We start from the raw sequence: 17,291 nt of genomic DNA, 5'->3' as shown, positions 1-17,291 counted from the left end.
GCCCCGCGCTTTCAATCCTGAAACTATATATTACAATGAAGGGTGAGAACAATGTCGAAATCGGGGGGAAACGAAACACGATCAGATCTAACTATCACACTACTTGAACAATACGCTCAGTTCCTCCAAACGACGTTGAGCCTGGTCCGCCTTGGAGAGCTGTACACCCAGCGTCATGTTGGCCAACTCGATCTTGCGCTTCTGCACCTCGAGCAAACGCGCCTCGATCGTGTTCTCAATGATGAGTTTGATCGTTGTGACGGGCTTGGTTTGGCCCAGCCGATGCTAATTTAATTGAATTAATTATCGTCAATAAAGTACGCTAGAGCCGATTATCGATGACTTACGATTCGATCGACCGCTTGGTTCTCGACCGCCGGATTCCTGTTTATTGGTCAGCTTTGGTGATCGGCAAGAGGAATCCGCCAAAAAAAAAAAGCATACCAATAAGGATCCATGAGGTAGACTCTTCGTGCAGCCGTCAAGTTGAGACCGACACCTCCCGCGCGGAGCGAGACGAGCAAAACTTCACAGCTCGGGTCGAGCTTGAGTGCGTCCATCGCGCGCGATCGTTCTTCACGCCTCATTGTCCCGTCCAGTCGAGAGAATCGAATAGCGGCCTCTTCGAGCGCATCTTCGATCCTGGTGCCAATATCAGTCCTTTTCTCCAGAGCAGAACAAACCAATGACTCACTTGTCCAACATGCTTGTCCACTGTGAAAATACTACACTCTTGGTGGGCCCATCATCAACGACATTACCATTCTTGTCTACATTCTGCACCTCGACGCTCGACGGATCATAATTAATCGAATAAGGATTAGACCTCGAAAACGGCATCAAATCATCAATCAACGCCTTGATCTTGGTCGAATGTTTCGCACTCTGAAGCGGGCCGCCCTTTTTGCGAGGCTCTTTACGTTTCTGCTTGGTCGCGGATCCGGCCATGAGCTGTTCCGGGGTCATCGCCGCATCGGGTTGCACCTGGATCGCATCCACAGCCGCGACGAGCATCGTCTGGCACGTCGAGCACGGGCGCTGAGAGTTGGGCTGGACCTTGGGCCATCCGGGGCACACGCTCGTTCGGAAGCAGTCGATGCAGTACAGGTGCTGGCATCGGGTTACGACAGGCACCGGCCCCGACGGGCTGTTCTGTCGTGTCCCGGCCTGGGACTTGACCCCCGCCGGCCCTTTAGGCTTTCGCCCCGGTCTTCGGGCGTCCGTCTCGAGCGCGTCGGCCTCGGCTGCGTCCGGTGGGGCAGACGCCAACTCGGTCTGGCATTCTACGCACTGTGCCGTGCCGCAATCTCTCAAAACCGAAAACACGGCCGTCGCGCGGGAGAGGTTCAGCCCTTCTTCGACGATCGCTTTCAAGACGGCATCGTAATCCAGGGGTGCGATCTCGTCTTTACCCTTGACCAGCTCGTAATGATCGCAAATCTGGCGCAGACGCAGAATCTTTTGCAAAATGCCGACATAGTTCTTCATGACCTGGTTCGTCTTGGACAGCTGGTTGAACTCGGCCTTGGACTGCGTATAGTACGAATCGTACACGGCCTTTTCCTCGGCCTCGAACTGGAGCAAGCGCAGCTCGTCGCGCCGGGTCGGAAGGCTGAGGATGGGCGTCCCGTCGGGTTTCTTGGTCTCCTTGGTGCGCCTGAGCGTGATAGATTTCATGATCGCCTGGAGCCGCGCGATTCCGAGCGGCTGGCCAAACTTGGCAGGCCCGCCGATGTATTCGGTCCATACCGCCTTGTCATCAAACGGCTCGAGTCGGATAAACTTGAGTAGCGCGTACACGTCGTCGAGCTTGTTCTGCACGGGTGTCCCGGTCAAGCACAGGCGCCTGTCGGCAATGAGATCGCAACACGCTCGGCTCCCGATTGTCGTTGGTTCTTTGATCGAGCTATTACAACCGAATCAGCGCCTCGAGCGGCAAGCGAGTGGAAGGGTGAAGGAGAGGAGACAGGGAAAGCGAACTTACTGAGCTTCGTCCAATACAATCCTGAACCAGTTGACGCTCTGCAATGGACTAGTCGCCTCGGGACCGACGGTAAACATCGCACCAGGCTTCTTTCTCTTGACGCCCTTTTTGACCTTTTTCCGCGCCGAACCAATGACCTCGCCGTACTGGTCGGTCTCCTCGATCCCATCGCTGCTCGCACTATTATCGCTCCCTTCTCCATCGTCATCGTCTTCATCGTCTTCCTCCTGGCGCGCCTGGGCCTGTGCAGCCCGAATCGGCTCGAGGCTCTTGACCTGACGAGAGTACTCGACGGCGAGGGTGCTATAAGTCGTAATCACCGCGTCGAAATCGGCCAAGTACGCAGGATCGGGTCGTCTCGAAGCGCCGTGGTAGACATAGACGCGGATCCGCTCCGCGCCTGTGTGCGCACTTCCGCTGATCACCGCATGGGGCGCAAAGCCGGGTTGTCCGCCGGGCATCGGCTGGGCCGGCATCACCTGCCCGCCGGGGCTCCCGCCCACGATCACCACTTCCCCAGCCCAATGGTCCCTAAACTGGTCTTCCCAATTGGCAACCGTCGAGAGCGGGCAGACAATCAAGGTTGCGCGCGACGTGGTTTTCAAGCGCGCCGCGCGTTGCGCGTCTTCAACCGCTGTGCGCGATTTGGCCTTGTCCTTGTTGGGATCTTGTACCGGGGTGGGCGTGCTAGTTCCGGATGATTTCGAGTTGGAGGAGGAAGAGGCGCTGACGGATGGCATGCCCCATACGCTTCCTGCGAAATGCGCGGCGGTAAAGGGGGCGGCAGGCGCGGCCGGGGCGACCGGGACTGGCTTCGGAGCTGGTGTATGCATCGAGGCGCCCCCGTAGGAACGCGCAGAAGGGAGCGTTCGGGCAATGAGCGAAACAACGCTGATCGTTTTGCCTAGACCCATCTATCCGCAACGTCAGTACATATTCGCGACCAATCTGGGTTACATCCGAGGCGTACATCGTCGGCCAAAATGGCACCTTTGCACTCTGAAGGTTCTCTTCGGGTTTCTTTTTGCGTAACAATGTTGTACCATGTCGTACGCCCCTTGGAATCTTTACGTGTGGTCCAGAGCGAGGCTGCGCGGCTCTTGGGAGCCTTGAGCTCCCTTTCGCGCTCGAGCAAAAAAGTGAGTGCTTCTTTCTGGTGAGGGTAGAGCTGTGTGGCCACGTTGATGCCTGGACAAGAGTGAGTGGGATAGCCAAGGTCGGAAAGACAAGTCGCGCACCTGCTTCATTCTGATCAAGATCATCGCCACTCATCAAACTCTTGAAGACTTCGTCGACTTGGCTACGCTGGACTTCAACGCTGGTTCCTGTTGCAGTCGTCGAGTGGTTCCATCGACCGGGAGCGGAGCTGCCAATGTTGTTGCGCATGCGATAGCCTCCCGGGGGTGGGTTGTGCGGATTCTCGTACGGGGGATTGTCTCGGTGATCGGCAGGGTTGTATGGGATGCAGGGGTGTTCGAGGTAGAGGGACTGGCCCGAGAGGTGTTGGGATATTGTAGGAATGTTTCCCTTGGGAGTAAATAATAATATCTTGAGCGGGAGAATAGAGGGCTGGGGAAAGAGAATGAGCAAGCAACGGTCAAACAAGGAAAAGGGCGCACATTTTCGGAGCCCTTGACTACTTTGGCCTCTGTGCGGATAAGACCACGCTCCATGAGGGGTGCGAGGACATTTGCGGCCTTTTGGTCAACGACGCCAAAGTCCTCGCCGGGGCCTGCAGCGGTGGTGGGACTGGCGATGTTGATGGTCTGGTCGGTGGAGCTGGTGCCTACCACGGAAGCCATGCGTTTCTTGGAGGCATCGTAACGTAGCTTTACCATGCATGTCGCAGGCATGGTAGCTGTGGCGGGAGTGGCATCGGAGGCGGTGTTGGAGGGGGCAAGGTAGCGGATAGGGTACAGGATAAGAGCGGTGACCGAGATCTCGCCGATGCACATTACGGTGCGTCCCTCGAGCTTGGGAGCGGGAGTTGAGGTAGACGCTGCTGGGGGTGTGGGTGCGCTGGAGGGAGACACAGACACAGACACAGGGGCAGTGGGTGTGGGTGCAGCGGTAGGGGGCGAAGGAGTGGCAGTGAGGTCGATGGCAGTGTTCTTCTGGACACCCGCAGTCCATGGGTTCGTCCCAGTCGTCCCAGGCGGGTAGGCAGAGGGAGGCGGATAGGCAGGATAGTATGCTCCGTACGGATAGGCAGGGGTCCCGGGCGGTGGGTACTGCCCATACCACTGGGGATATGCTGCAGGCTGTGTCCACGTCGGCGCTTGAGTCTGTGCGCCATTGGTGGGTGTCGAGGGCCCAGAGGGTGCGGGTGTGACGGGTGCGGACACAGCAGCCACCTGGGATGCTCCAGTCGGCTGGGACGGCAGCGTAGACGTCCGTTGGCGCTTAGACTCGCGTTCCTGGCCAGCCCATTCATCGTCGGTCCCCGTCAAGTCGATCGTCGGTTGCGCAACCGCAGACATTCCACTGCACATCCATCAGCACATCACTCACCCGACTTTCCACTCCTCACTCACAATTAACCCAAACAATTACACAAACTATTTCACTCCTGCTCCTATGCTTTAGTCCAACCTCTTCCCTCCTCGATCCTAGACACTCACAAACTTTACTCTATCTATAGATAAGAAAAGGCGCGAGACAAGTCGCAAAGAGCCCTAGTCGTGGCGCACCGAAACCAAAATTCGACAAACTTCAAAATTAGCGAGCAAAACTCTTGGTCACGTGCTACTTGGCCACTATCTCAAACCGACCAGTCCCTCTTCCTGCCTTGCGTTTTTATCTCTTCCGCCTCGATCGGCATGACTCATCCGATTTTCTGAACATGTGACAGATCGGTCGCCGGCTCAAGCGCCAGGTATCGGTCCTTGTATGCCACTCTGTCTGCTCTGCTTGCGAGTCACAGCTGTTAACCTTTATTGTATTATTTCGATTTTGATACCGTCGCAAGAACACTCCAAAGTGACTCGGTCCAGTATGGGCGCCTCGTGTGAAACAGGAAAGACGGCCTCACAATGAAACTTGTTTTTTTGACCACAATATGCACGTCATAGTCCTCAAAACTTACACCATCTCGGCCATTCTGACCGCGATCGGGGCTTGTGCGATCTCCTAACTTATGGAATCAGACTCCCAGGTCGGGAAGTTCCGTCGCGGGTGCTGACAGAGCCTCCACTGATCGCGAGCGTAATTATAAATATTATTCAATTCGATGGGTTGTTTTTGTGAGGAATCGGCTTTCAAATGTGGCCGGTAGATATTTTTACTCGAAATGAAGATGGTGTAAGACATCTAGGGTCGTAAGGACCTCTTGCTCTTGAATCTGGCTCTGTGAAATACACCCTGGGCCGGTATTCTCATTACTTTCCGAGTGCATTCCGGATATTCTAGGACAAGTAAGAATTCGAATGCACTATCTTGGTCGCTCACCCAGCCTAACCGTCCTCTCCCTGGACGTCCCATCCAGAAAATCAATTCCAAAGCAAACTGTACGGATACACCACGACGCTTCACACCACCCGTGCACAAGCCCGGCGGAAAGTACCTAAACTCCGCGAAAGAAAGAGACACACACAGGCAAAGGGTTATAGTCTAAACTCACCGAATCAAGTTATGCACATCGAGTCATCCAACAATTCGGGGAAGAACGTGGACGGACTACCAATTCGGTCACTCTTCTACTTTGAGCAACGCCAATTTGAACGTAGACGTATATATAAATCGCTAATAAGGTTATAAACCGGGTCCAGAACGGGTTGCGAACGGGTCCCGAACCCGCCTGGAGGCTTCGGTGTCGGGTGAGTCGGTTCTCTGTCAGCTGGAAGGGGTGTAAGGGTTCCAATCCAGGCACCGCAGCTCTTGGCGCGTTTCCAAGCCCCTAGATATTCGTTTTGTCCTTTTACTCGATTGGCTTTATGTCGTTTGTCCACAGATACACCGAGCGTGACGGTTTCATTTGCTCGTTTTGTGTCAATCGATTGTTTTTTATGTATATTCTGTGTTTAAATACATGTAACATTCGCAGCCACTGGCAGCTTGGTTAGGTGTGACCACTTTCGTAACTCATACTCTATCAGTCACTCTGAGCGCTTAACACCGCTCGTCTACCTTCTTCGCTCTTGTTCGGTTGTTTGCACGCATATATCCACCGCTCACCGTGTTCTCAGCTGCACCTGACTCGATAAGACCGGAAACCTACCTACCGGATCTTCTGTGCTTATTTCCTATCGTCTTGTCCCACGTCCATGGCCAATCTTCTTAGCTTTGCTTTAGAAGAAGAGCAAGGTACTGCTCAGCTTCTGGCACAAGTAATTGCAACCCAAAATCGTCAGCAACACCAGGCAAAACAGCTGAGGGATAGATTGAGGGGGATGCGTGCTCACCAGCAAACCCAGTACACTCAGGAAGGGGTTGCGTACAATCAACAAGCTCGCGCGCCGGTGTCTTTGGTTCGGGACCGTCTCCAGTGGATGGCGAAGCTCCGCGTTGGGCTTGAGGGGAATATTGCAAACGACGCGGTCTTTGCCTACGGACCATTACAGCGTCTTTGCTACTTGGCTCTCCAGGAACTTGATCACGAAGAAGGCGAGGGCGAGGAGGAGGCTACCAATGATAACCCCGGAGTAGTCCACGTTCATAACAATCGACATAACTCACATCAAAGTAATCATCCTCCGCTTGGGGCGGGCCGCATTCGGCCCACTGGTCGTGCTATTCGTCGACGCATACCCTACACGATCTCTAGTCAACCTCGCCAGAATAATTTTTTTGACATGGCACTGGACTTGCCTGAGCACGACTTTCGCATTGTATTCAGGTAAGTTATTGTCTTCCTACAGAAGTCTATAACCTACCAATTTATTAGAATGTCTAAAAGAACGTTTTGGTCGTTAGTGGATTTAATTCGACCCAATGAAGTGTTCGCGGACCATGGTGGGCGCAAGCAACGTCCGGTATTCCATCAACTGGGGGCGTTTCTCATTCGCTTTGGTTCCATGGGTTCACGAGGAGATTTTACGGCGTTACTTACCTCGGTTGGGAAAGGCTCAGTCCCAATTTACTGCGAACGAGTGACATATGCAATTCGGATTTTTGGATTGTCGTGTGTCGGATGGCCAAGTGCCGAACGTAAAGAAGAGATCAAACTCGCTTTTCGGGAGACCTGTGGGTTGAACGGGATCATTGGTATATTAGATGGTTCGTTGATTGACTTGGCAAAGCGCCCTGCTGGGTCCAAAGAGGCATTCCGATCTAGAAAAGGAACGATTGCGGTGAGTATTTAGATCAGTACGAGGAAATAGGCACTGACTAATTGATAGACAAATATACAAGCCATTGTAGACCACGAGGGAAGGTTTATTGCTTATGAGACTGGATTCCCTGGGTCAAAGAACGACTCTTACATATGGAAGCAGTCGTTTGTTTGGAGTCATCGCCACGCGCACTTCAGCAACGGCAAATTTCTACTGGCAGATGGAGGTACGTTAGTGATTAGTGATCACTTAGCATTTGGTTTACACTCACTTACCGATCCAATAGGATATCCACTCAGTTGGTTTGTGCTCACCCCGTTTGCTCGTAACGAGCGACAAGGGGATGATTGTGCGCGTAAAATACAGTTTAATTGCCAAATTTCCAGGGCGCGTGTGCTAGTCGAACATACCTTTGGTCAACTCAAATCCCGATTTCCGTCCTTGGTTATGATGGGGGAAATCGGAGACCTGGAGATGCTTTACCATACAATTGAGGCATTGATGGTTCTTCATAACATCTGCTATGACCTACACAATACCGTTAGTGGAGAGGCAGATGCTTTTATAGAGGCGGGAGGTAATTACGATTGGGTGGACCACGAGAGTGATCTTGATGCAGGCCCGGGAGCAAATATCAACAAACACGTTCTTGTCGAAGGGCGGGCGTTCCGTGCTCGGTGTATGGATCAGATCTGTCCGCCGTAAATTGATCAGTCACGTTTTAAGCCTCACAACGGTTTTGATTGCAATGTCAATAATAATATTGTCCGCAAATAGATATATGACATATGCATTAAATAATCTATTGTTCAAAAACCATCAGCACAATTTGGCGAGGCTGGATATCCACTTACAAGGAAAGATATTGGCCGAGACATGTTCATTCTAATTATTGGTCTCGGCATTTGTATCCCAAGCTTTGTTGTTCACGTGGACAAAATTGTCGCTCCGAGGGGAGGTTTTGACCAGGCTGGGCGCTGTGAGGTCAACTACTTGAGGGGCAAAAGGTAAAAGGGTGAATACTAATTTGTAAGTGAAAAGTTACGAAAAACGCACCAGAAAAAGTTGGGTTTAAACCCGTGTAATCCAAATTCGAGTCATCTCCGTGGCGTGTTTGATCGTGAGCCGGCGCGTCAATTTTATTGTGCGCAAGAGAGGTTGACCGGGAAATGTTGAGGAACAAGGCAGGGCCGGATGTGTCGGCGGCGGGAAGGTACGTCGAGTCTCCCGGGTGATGGCCGGAGTCAAGGTTTGAGGGAATTGATGGGTTTGGAGATGTATTCATGCTGATACGGCCGGCAACAGGAGCCATGGCAATCAATAAAGGAGACTGGAATGTGGTGGTTGAGATAGGGCGTGGGTTAGATAGAGTAGGAGTCGGAGGCTGGGTGGTGGAAGTTGATGCAGACAACGGACTGGGTAAGGCTACACTTTGCTGACGCGTAGCATGGGCAACCACTGATGTTTGTAGCTGAGGTAGCTGGGCAGATGGTCGTCGAGTTAAACAATTGTGAGGATATAGGACGGAAGGGGGGATAGCCAAAGAGTTGCGAGCAGCAGCCAAAGGTGTTATGCCGGCATGTGACAAGACTGTGGACGTGCCGGATGCTGTTGTGACCGGCAGAGATAGATTAGAGGCAGGGACCGGAGCGGCGTGTTCAAGTTGATTGGTTGAAGTGCAAAGGTCAGACCGAGCAGGACTGCGAGGTGCAACAAATGGTTGGAATCGCAACAGCCCCTCTTTTATTGTAAGACGTAGGTGCTCGTTGGCCATCCCGACGATATTGCTTGCAACGCCCTGGTCCGCACGGGATACAGCTTGAAGGCACTGCTCAAAAAACTGCTGCTTCCGTCTCAGATCAACACAGTCCTCCAATTCAGCTGCCTCACGATTGGCACGTTCTTGTTCAAGTTCAATGCGGTTGAGACGCTCTTCTTCCATTGCTGCCTGTTCATCACTAACCAGCTTGTACGTATTGTCAACGCTCCTTGCATCAATCTTGAGTTGTACTTGCCGCATGTCCAGTAGCTTTTCCTGAAACTCCCTAGTAGACAAACACGTCTCACAAATAGCTTCTGTCAAGGCACCAACCGATGGCATACTGGTCTTGGAAGCAGGGTTTGTCACTGCAGGGTTTGGATTGGACACAGCAGCTGCAGAGCGTGCAGCGGTACCAGAAGGCCCCGGAGTCGCGTTTCGTGGCATGTTGGCGTCAATATCTGGCACAGATGGAGCAAAAACCGGGGCCAAAGCTGGAGATGTAGGGGTGGATAATTGGGCACTGGCGTTGGGGCGTAGGCAAACAGTATCTCTAGGGGGTGGAGAGAGAGGGTTGGTTTCACAGGGGCGCTTCTCGTGAGATCGGCTTGATGATGAACCCAAAACAATGCGCCTTGGGCTAACGTGCCCACTACGGTGAGTAGCAATTCGATAGTTAGAATGGTTTCCAAGCCTGTAACAATATTTTAGTGTGCGTATAAGCATAGAAAAGGCGCATATAGCTTACTTTGCATCAATCATTTGATACCAGTTTTGTTCAAACCAGTAGTAGACCTCTACCGGAGTCAAAGTCGAAGTGATTGGATCGCCACGCTCACAAGCTTCTGACAGCGCGACTTCGATAGAACAAATTGCATGGATCTTGGGAACTTCAAGGTCTACGGTCAGACCGCGTACTTCAACCATGAATTTTATTTCCTTGTACTGCGGCAAGATCTTGTGCGTTTGCTGCATGATTGCCGACGATTTACGTTGTTTTAGAAAAACGTCCGATTCCATCTGTACATATATGTTAGTCAACAAGACAAAGGAGTGATGTAATGCATATAACTTACAGTGTTCCAGAGTGACCCGGGTTGCCTCATCAATGCCATTCGCCACCGATCCTCTACCACGTCCGGATGAATATATATACAATTATGAGACCCTTTTCAACAAGGAACCACGTCTTGCCGTGACGACCTTTAAGCAAGAACTCCCAAAGATCATCAGGCTCCATAACCGGAAGGCCGCATTTATCGATCAAGTCAAGAAGCTTGGAGAGCTCTGGGGGGCTAGAGGAGCGAGCCGCTGAGGAAGTGCGACGATATGCCTCTGCGAACCCTTCCATTTTGTCAGGATCGTTATCGAGGTCCTGGTTATTGTCGTCAATATAACTGAAATCTCCTCCTCCATCATTGTCATTACCCCCACTATCATCCCACCCTTTAAACAACTCCAGGTCAGCCAAGCCCAGAATGTTGGAATCTTCATCGTCGGCCTTCTCTGACAAACATAGGTCGATTGGGCTAGACGGCCGACCTGACGACGCCAAGCCTTTCAAGGCCGAGTTAGGCAGGATAAATGCATGGAATTGGGAAGGCTGAGGCGCGGAACCTGGATCAAGCTTGGTTGGACAAGCACTTGAGCAAAGGAAAGGGTTGTTGGGGGAAGGGGGAGGCTTTAGACGTAGACCAGACGGAACCAAGCTCCTCTGACTGAATTGCAGAGGCTTCATGATCCCGTGTCCAATAAAATGGGTAGTAGATGTAGACGGTGGGCACGGTGTAGCAGAAAATGCCCGTCCCTTGCCCTTGCCGATGGGAGCCAGCCTAGGGAGTGGGACGCTATAGGTAGGTACTGAAACAAACGAAGCGGGAGGGGCAAGGGTGGGACTGAGCGAAGGCTCCGGTGCCGGCACGGGCTGGGGACGGGGACGAGGACGGGGTCTAGGCTGGGCTGCAGGTTGAGTCTCAGAGCATGGTGGGAGCATGGAGGAAGTAGGGATCAAAGTAAGTCCCAGCGGCTCAACCTTTGCCAGTCGAGGAGCTAGAGTGCGCTGGTTTGCACTGCTTGAGCACCCGTATACGTGTGCGCTGCAACATGCGCACGACATATTGTTTTTCACGCCTTGCTTTACGTCTGCTGTATAGTGAATCCCACAAGGCTCTAAGATTGCGATAGATATTTATTACTGTAAAGCGACTACAAGTGGGTAGGTACATCTACTTACGCTGCTTGGCCACGGGCGCGTAATCAATGCCAGGCGCAGCGCGTATGGTTTCAGCGTGATCAACGGGATGAATCGAGATATAGTTTGCATGTTGAGACAAAGTGAAAGTGGGATGCTCCTCGAATACTTCCTGAAAACGATTGCGTGTGAATTTGGGGTAAACGTGATACGACCGGACATACCTGTGTTATAGGAGAGCTATGGGCCTCAGCAAAAGTGTTGGGTTCCTGTTGGGTGTGCGAACACCTCAATAAACTCAGTAATTGTATAGACCGTTAGAATCATGCCACCCCAACAAGCTGAAAGTGACTTACTTGGGATCGGACATGAGGATATTAGCCAGCAATAGGTCGTCCGCACAGTGAGAAGATGAAAGCGGGGGGAAAAGGGAGTTGAGAATGTTGATGAAAGTAGTGAGACGTTGTTCGGCGGGATCTTGCCGACGGAAGGCACGATAGGCAGCTAGTGCGTGGGCAATCTGTTCGGTGCGTTGTTGATGCATTGGCGAGTCGGAGGTATATATATGATGTACTGTAGCGTGCTGATATAGTGGTCAATGTGAAGAGGCAATAGTGGAAGTGACACAAGAGAGGGGAGGGAAGATGTGTACACGTGATCCTTTCAGTGCTGTCAACAATACCGCCACATCGTTTGCTCTAAGTTGAATACACGACATAACTAACAGAGTAAGCTTTAGGTCACTACAGCAAACTCTGCTAACGCACCCTATGTTTCTCTTGGTTCATACTTGCTCTAAGTGAACAATTGAATCCATCCACACGCAAAAGGAATACTCGGTGAGACCTTCTTTCATTCAATCACGACGCTAACCCTTCCAAACGTAGCAAGTAGCGATTGACTTTGTACATTCAAAGACCTCCTGGTGACTATATTATCACATTGTTCCCACCTCTTGACTAAACAATGTTGAAGACAATGTGGGACATTTCCGTATGCGGAATTGTCTTGGCCTGAACTGGTAAGTTTCCCGCTACCAGTTCGAGTCCGTTAGCTCCCCGCCATCGCACAGGCACTAACCAAAACTTTAAGAGCGTACAGTTGGATACATGTTGGAGATATTCGGTGCTTTGAAAAGGCTCTTGGGCTTCTCCGCGTCGACTCTAATTTACTGAATCAACTATTCAATCGCGCTGCTCTCATCTAGGTTTCGGGGCCTTGCGGACAAACCCACACGTACGTGAATATATTGCACTGATTATTCACATCGATCTTACTCACAGATCAAGCCGCCTTGCCAGGCACACGTTTGTCAACAAGATCTGGAGTTTTCCAAACTAAGGTATGTACAACTTATCTCGTATACCTATTTTTGTGCTTGGATAGCCTCATCAGGAATGTTAATATGTAATCTCTATTCTAACCAAGATCACTCGACTCTGTCACAAGAGTTCGCGCAGATAGCCAACAGATTCATCGTACATGCCGCCCGCCACCAGTTGACAACGGTACGTGAGCAGTGTCATTCATTTCACCACTTTACGTATGTTTGTATGTTTGAATCGGTGGCCATAGCTCGAGGCAAAACTGATCAAATGTTGAGGTTGAAGTGAATTGGCTCGTTCTTTGGGTAAATACCGTACCCCCTGGGTAATAACGTAAGTGCTATTAACTGACCATGTTCGAATACTAACAAAAGCAATATAGCATTGGCGTTATGCCAGTGGGTTACCCATGTACTGGGCGGCTGAACCATATGCCCATAAGAGACCCACCAAAAGTCCACCGGAGGAAGTAACTATTCACCCTCGTAACCACGAATTCATTTTTTAATATCAGCCCAACGAATTCCCGTGAGTATCGCACTATGTAGGACTTGTAGGAGATGACCCCAGCGAGCAATGAGGTTCAGGTGTCGTTGCTATCCCGTTGTATATCATATTAAGTAATACATGGCCTTTATATTCGAGTATTGTTAACATAATGTTAAATCAAACATCATCAGGTGCAGATGAGGGTGAGCGGTGGATATATGCGTGCAAACAACCGAACAAGAGCGAAGAAGGTAGACGAGCGGTGTTAAGCGCTCAGAGTGACTGATAGAGTATGAGTTACGAAAGTGGTCACACCTAACCAAGCTGCCAGTGGCTGCGAATGTTACATGTATTTAAACACAGAATATACATAAAAAAACAATCGATTGACACAAAACGAGCAAATGAAACCGTCACGCTCGGTGTATCTGTGGACAAACGACATAAAGCCAATCGAGTAAAAGGACAAAACGAATATCTAGGGGCTTGGAAACGCGCCAAGAGCTGCGGTGCCTGGATTGGAACCCTTACACCCCTTCCAGCTGACAGAGAACCGACTCACCCGACACCGAAGCCTCCAGGCGGGTTCGGGACCCGTTCGCAACCCGTTCTGGACCCGGTTTATAACCTTATTAGCGATTTATATATACGTCTACGTTCAAATTGGCGTTGCTCTTTTTGCCGTGATCAGATTTCTAGCAAAGTTTAATAGATAAAGATTAACAAAACGTTGATTGTCCATCACAAAGAGGTTCCGCTGTGCGGATTGTGTGGAACGTTCGAGATGCGATGAAGTACAAGGATTCGTGTGTGGGAGCCTTGAGAGAGTGGGTTTGGGCCTTCCACGTATATGATCTAGACGAAGGAGAAGGTCGTTTAAGTTTGTTCTTCTCCGTTTTCAGGGCTGGTAGAAAATCCTTTGATGCGCATGTAGACAACGTTGTTCCTTCTCCTTCGTGATGGGCGATGGCGCAGGGGCGCATTTGTGTGGATTACTATAGTATTCACCGGGGATAAGTCTCAATTTGTTGACGAGCCGCCGGTCAAGAACACAATGAAGAAGTAAAAGAGAGAAATATACAAGTGTGCTAATGGAAAGCAGGTCCTAATAATGACAACAAAATAAAATAAATATTGCGGTCCGTAGACCGTCCACTCTGAACTAGCGTGTCATCCTTGTGCAGGGGCCATGCTAATCTTTTCTGTATCGTTCCAATTTTTGTATATGTCACTCCGAAGAGGACATTGTAATGTGAGTTTACCAAGTGCAATGTATAAGCTGAATTATTTGTTTCCGGGTTTGTGGGTCGGGAAATCTTTGCAAATCGAGGAGTGGCGGAAATTGGTTATGAATTAGCCACATGAGCCACATAATGCCTATGAAGCCGCACCAAGGCAAACAGATGAACCCGGATCACTTTGTGTGAATAAACTACTATGATATTGAGACTAATCCGCACCTTTGATATCGTGTAATTTGGTTGTGTACTGTAGACATGCTACCAATGTGCGAGGTGAAATTAAATGCAACTCCGTCCTATTAAGACCAACCAGATGGTCTCGCAAACACGGAACTTCTGTACTATTTATAAAAACAAGTGGTCTATATATATAGTTGTGAGACAGCGACAATGTGAAAGACACTTGATAAGTAGTAATGTTCCGTTCAATCGGAGTCTATGGGATGTATTCACTAACGAAAACATCCGAGTTAGCTTTTGCCGATCTGGAGTAGTGTGCCAATAGCTTACAGCAATTCTTGCCCTGTAACGCTAGTGCTAGGAATCAAAGTCATCTGGTAATTCCCATTCGCTATCACTGCTCGCTCCTTGGACAGTTTCGTTGTCGCTATCCTCTTCTTCCTCTTCGCAACCCTCCTGGACAGTCACCACAAGCCGAGATTCTGTAGTCCACGACTGCATTTCACTTTTCTCCTCCTCGTGTCTCCGGATCATGGTTTCCCATGGACTTTTTGTGAGCGTTTGTTCCGGGCCCTCTTTCGAAATGGCTGGCGAGCTGGAAAGACTGGGTGCTGTTCCTTGTTCGAAATTATCAATGAGCAAGACCGACAGCCGGTGCACATCGTGCCACACAGGCTTCCCATCTTCAGCAGCTACAGAACTCTCGACCGCTCCCCGACTAACCCCCTCAAACTTGAACCCAAACTTTTCAAACACCCAACATAGTTCCTTGGTATTGAATAATATCCGCCTTTTCTGTTCCGCCGAATGGTGTGGTTGTATTGGGCATACGATAGACGCGGTGACCCGACGGATGCGAAGCGTATCGAAAGCGTGTTGGAGGAGCTTTTGGACAAGCAGGCGCCCGCCGCCGATTCTCCGCGCTCGTGACAAAAGCGATACCGTGATTTCTGCGGCACTCGCGTCGCCACGCGCGGCGTTGGGAAAGCGTAGACTACCAAATCCGGCCAACCAATAGTCTACATCATTATTATTCATAACGAGGGTATAGAGGGGGTTTCCTTCATCGTCTACCTGGGTTAGATAGCCTCTTCGGAGCACGACGTAGACTATATCAAGTTCACCAAGCGCCGTTCCTAGAGTTGATTGATCAATATGGTCGAGAGAGTGGCGTTTCTTGAGCTGGGAGAGAAGTTGGTTAAAATTCTCAGACGAGATATTTCCGCCTTGTTCTTCAAGTAGCTCAAACTCAAAGTCGCCGATTCCCATGTTCTCTGTGTTCAAGTGTAGGAGAGGGTTGCGGGCGAATTGTTCTCAACCACATGACATCTCTCACCAATACTAAGCGCGCGTCACATATTAGCCTTATTTAGACCTGTGATGGGCATAACGCAACTTTCAACATTATGCATAGGTTTGATAAGTTTCCAGCTACAGGAGCCGTCTCATTTTGAGGGCACAGTACTGAATAGCATCGAACATATCATGGACCTATTACGGTGAATCTCCAAAGTGCGAATTTTATGGGCGCCAAAAGCCACGCTTTATATGCGGAGTGCTAACAAAATAGAACCAGTATTTGCATATTTCTGCACTCCTAGCTGGTCCCTATGCACCTTCGAGCTGGGAGCTATGTGTTTCGGGTGCGTATTTCTTGTACTTTGGGGGTTCACCGTGACCAGCAGTTTGACTCCTGACCTGACCAACTTTGCACAATCTAAGCGGACATATATAACCAGTCTGGGAAATACCCATCAATCTCGTACGGGAAACTTTCATGATGAAATAATTAGCTAAAATACTACATATTGATTCATCAACCATTTTGAAACTGTGGTCATGGTCAATAGTTATGAATTGATCATTGGTTTTAAATAACTTACCATTGTGAGTTCTTTTAATCATCAAAGTCGTTCGCCATATCCCAATCATGCTCGTCAACATCATCATCGCCCAACATAGTTTCAACATCGCTATTCTCCTCGTCTTCATCACAGGCATCATTGGCCAGCGTATCCTTGGGCGCCTGGGCCCATAGTTTCAGGTCGCGTTTCTCTTCTTCTTGTCTCTGGATCATGGTATCCCAAGGACTCAGCCGGACCGTTTTTAAAGGCAATTTGTGACAGGGGGAGCGGATAGTTGAGAGGGAGCTTATTATGTGTTCTTCAAAGTAATCTGTAACGAGCATCGACATTCGGTGCACATCATGCCATACAGGCTTGTCGTCTTCAGGAGCCTCAGTGTTCATGACTGCCCCGCGACTGATCCCTTCAAATTTGAACCCAAATGTTTCAAATATCCTACAGATTTGTTTTGTGTTGAATCCTAGCTGTTTCTTCTGGGCTGCCGAATGGGATGGCCGCACCGGTGACACAACTGAAGCTGTTACACGGCGAATACGGAGCGTGTCAAACGCATGACCAAGAAGTTCATGTACAACAAAGCGCCCGAACCCTCGCTTTTGTACCGCAGGCAAAAGCGCAATTCTGATATCTGCAGTATCACATATACCGTTCGGATTCCCCGAGAGGATGGATTTCTCGCGACGTTCGTTAGGAGGGACGACCAGACAAGCGAACCCGGCTAGCCGATACTTCCCCTCGTCTTCGATGCCATATCCATTCGCATGAATACCAAGGTCACCATGTTCTTGGTCTTTAGAGATAATGATATATAGCAGGTGGAATTCTTCTGTGTTGGTTGGGAGCGGGTAAAGATGATCGAGTGAGTGAGTTTTGCGAAGCATTGACCAGAGTTCATGAAAGTCTTCGAGTGAGATCAGTCCACCTTGGGACTCGAGCAGTTCAATGCATAGTCCAGTGGGCTTCTTAATGTGCGTGTACATTGGTAGG

The 17,291-nt window shown here is 50.2% G+C and overlaps 5 protein-coding genes across 5 annotated transcripts; 1 reads left to right on the top strand and 4 right to left on the bottom strand.

The window, feature by feature from the left end:
• Window positions 1-99: 99 nt before the first annotated feature.
• On the bottom strand, window positions 100-4,464 carry RhiXN_11507 (uncharacterized protein; the record flags this gene model as incomplete). The annotated part of the gene is made up of 8 exons (XM_043331322.1): window positions 100-285; window positions 348-384; window positions 445-642; window positions 695-1,906; window positions 1,985-2,898; window positions 2,955-3,172; window positions 3,223-3,553; window positions 3,604-4,464. 8 exons carry the CDS (start codon window positions 4,462-4,464, stop codon window positions 100-102), a joined length of 3,957 nt encoding a protein of 1,318 aa, XP_043184832.1.
• Window positions 4,465-6,246: 1,782 nt separating this feature from the next.
• Window positions 6,247-7,959, top strand: RhiXN_11506 (DDE superfamily endonuclease; the record flags this gene model as incomplete). The annotated part of the gene is made up of 4 exons (XM_043331321.1): window positions 6,247-6,818; window positions 6,867-7,272; window positions 7,321-7,480; window positions 7,541-7,959. The coding sequence occupies 4 exons, from the start codon at window positions 6,247-6,249 to the stop codon at window positions 7,957-7,959; spliced, it is 1,557 nt and encodes a 518-aa protein (XP_043184831.1).
• Window positions 7,960-8,139: 180 nt separating this feature from the next.
• RhiXN_11505 (SH3 domain-containing protein) lies at window positions 8,140-11,748 on the bottom strand (the record flags this gene model as incomplete). The annotated part of the gene is made up of 8 exons (XM_043331320.1): window positions 8,140-8,243; window positions 8,311-9,707; window positions 9,762-10,033; window positions 10,090-10,142; window positions 10,181-11,182; window positions 11,247-11,376; window positions 11,429-11,492; window positions 11,561-11,748. The coding sequence occupies 8 exons, from the start codon at window positions 11,746-11,748 to the stop codon at window positions 8,140-8,142; spliced, it is 3,210 nt and encodes a 1,069-aa protein (XP_043184830.1).
• Window positions 11,749-14,796: 3,048 nt separating this feature from the next.
• On the bottom strand, window positions 14,797-15,708 carry RhiXN_11504 (uncharacterized protein; the record flags this gene model as incomplete). The annotated part of the gene is made up of 1 exon (XM_043331319.1): window positions 14,797-15,708. One exon carries the CDS (start codon window positions 15,706-15,708, stop codon window positions 14,797-14,799), a length of 912 nt encoding a protein of 303 aa, XP_043184829.1.
• Window positions 15,709-16,336: 628 nt separating this feature from the next.
• On the bottom strand, window positions 16,337-17,284 carry RhiXN_11503 (uncharacterized protein; the record flags this gene model as incomplete). Its single annotated transcript, XM_043331318.1, has 1 exon — window positions 16,337-17,284. One exon carries the CDS (start codon window positions 17,282-17,284, stop codon window positions 16,337-16,339), a length of 948 nt encoding a protein of 315 aa, XP_043184828.1.
• Between the last annotated feature and the right edge of the window lie 7 nt (window positions 17,285-17,291).

Source organism: Rhizoctonia solani, chromosome 12 (assembly GCF_016906535.1).
Source record: "Rhizoctonia solani chromosome 12, complete sequence".
Lineage (NCBI taxonomy): Eukaryota > Fungi > Basidiomycota > Agaricomycetes > Cantharellales > Ceratobasidiaceae > Rhizoctonia > Rhizoctonia solani.
The sequence above is the reverse complement of the archived record's forward strand: the minus strand, read 5'-3'. Positions and strand labels throughout refer to the sequence as shown.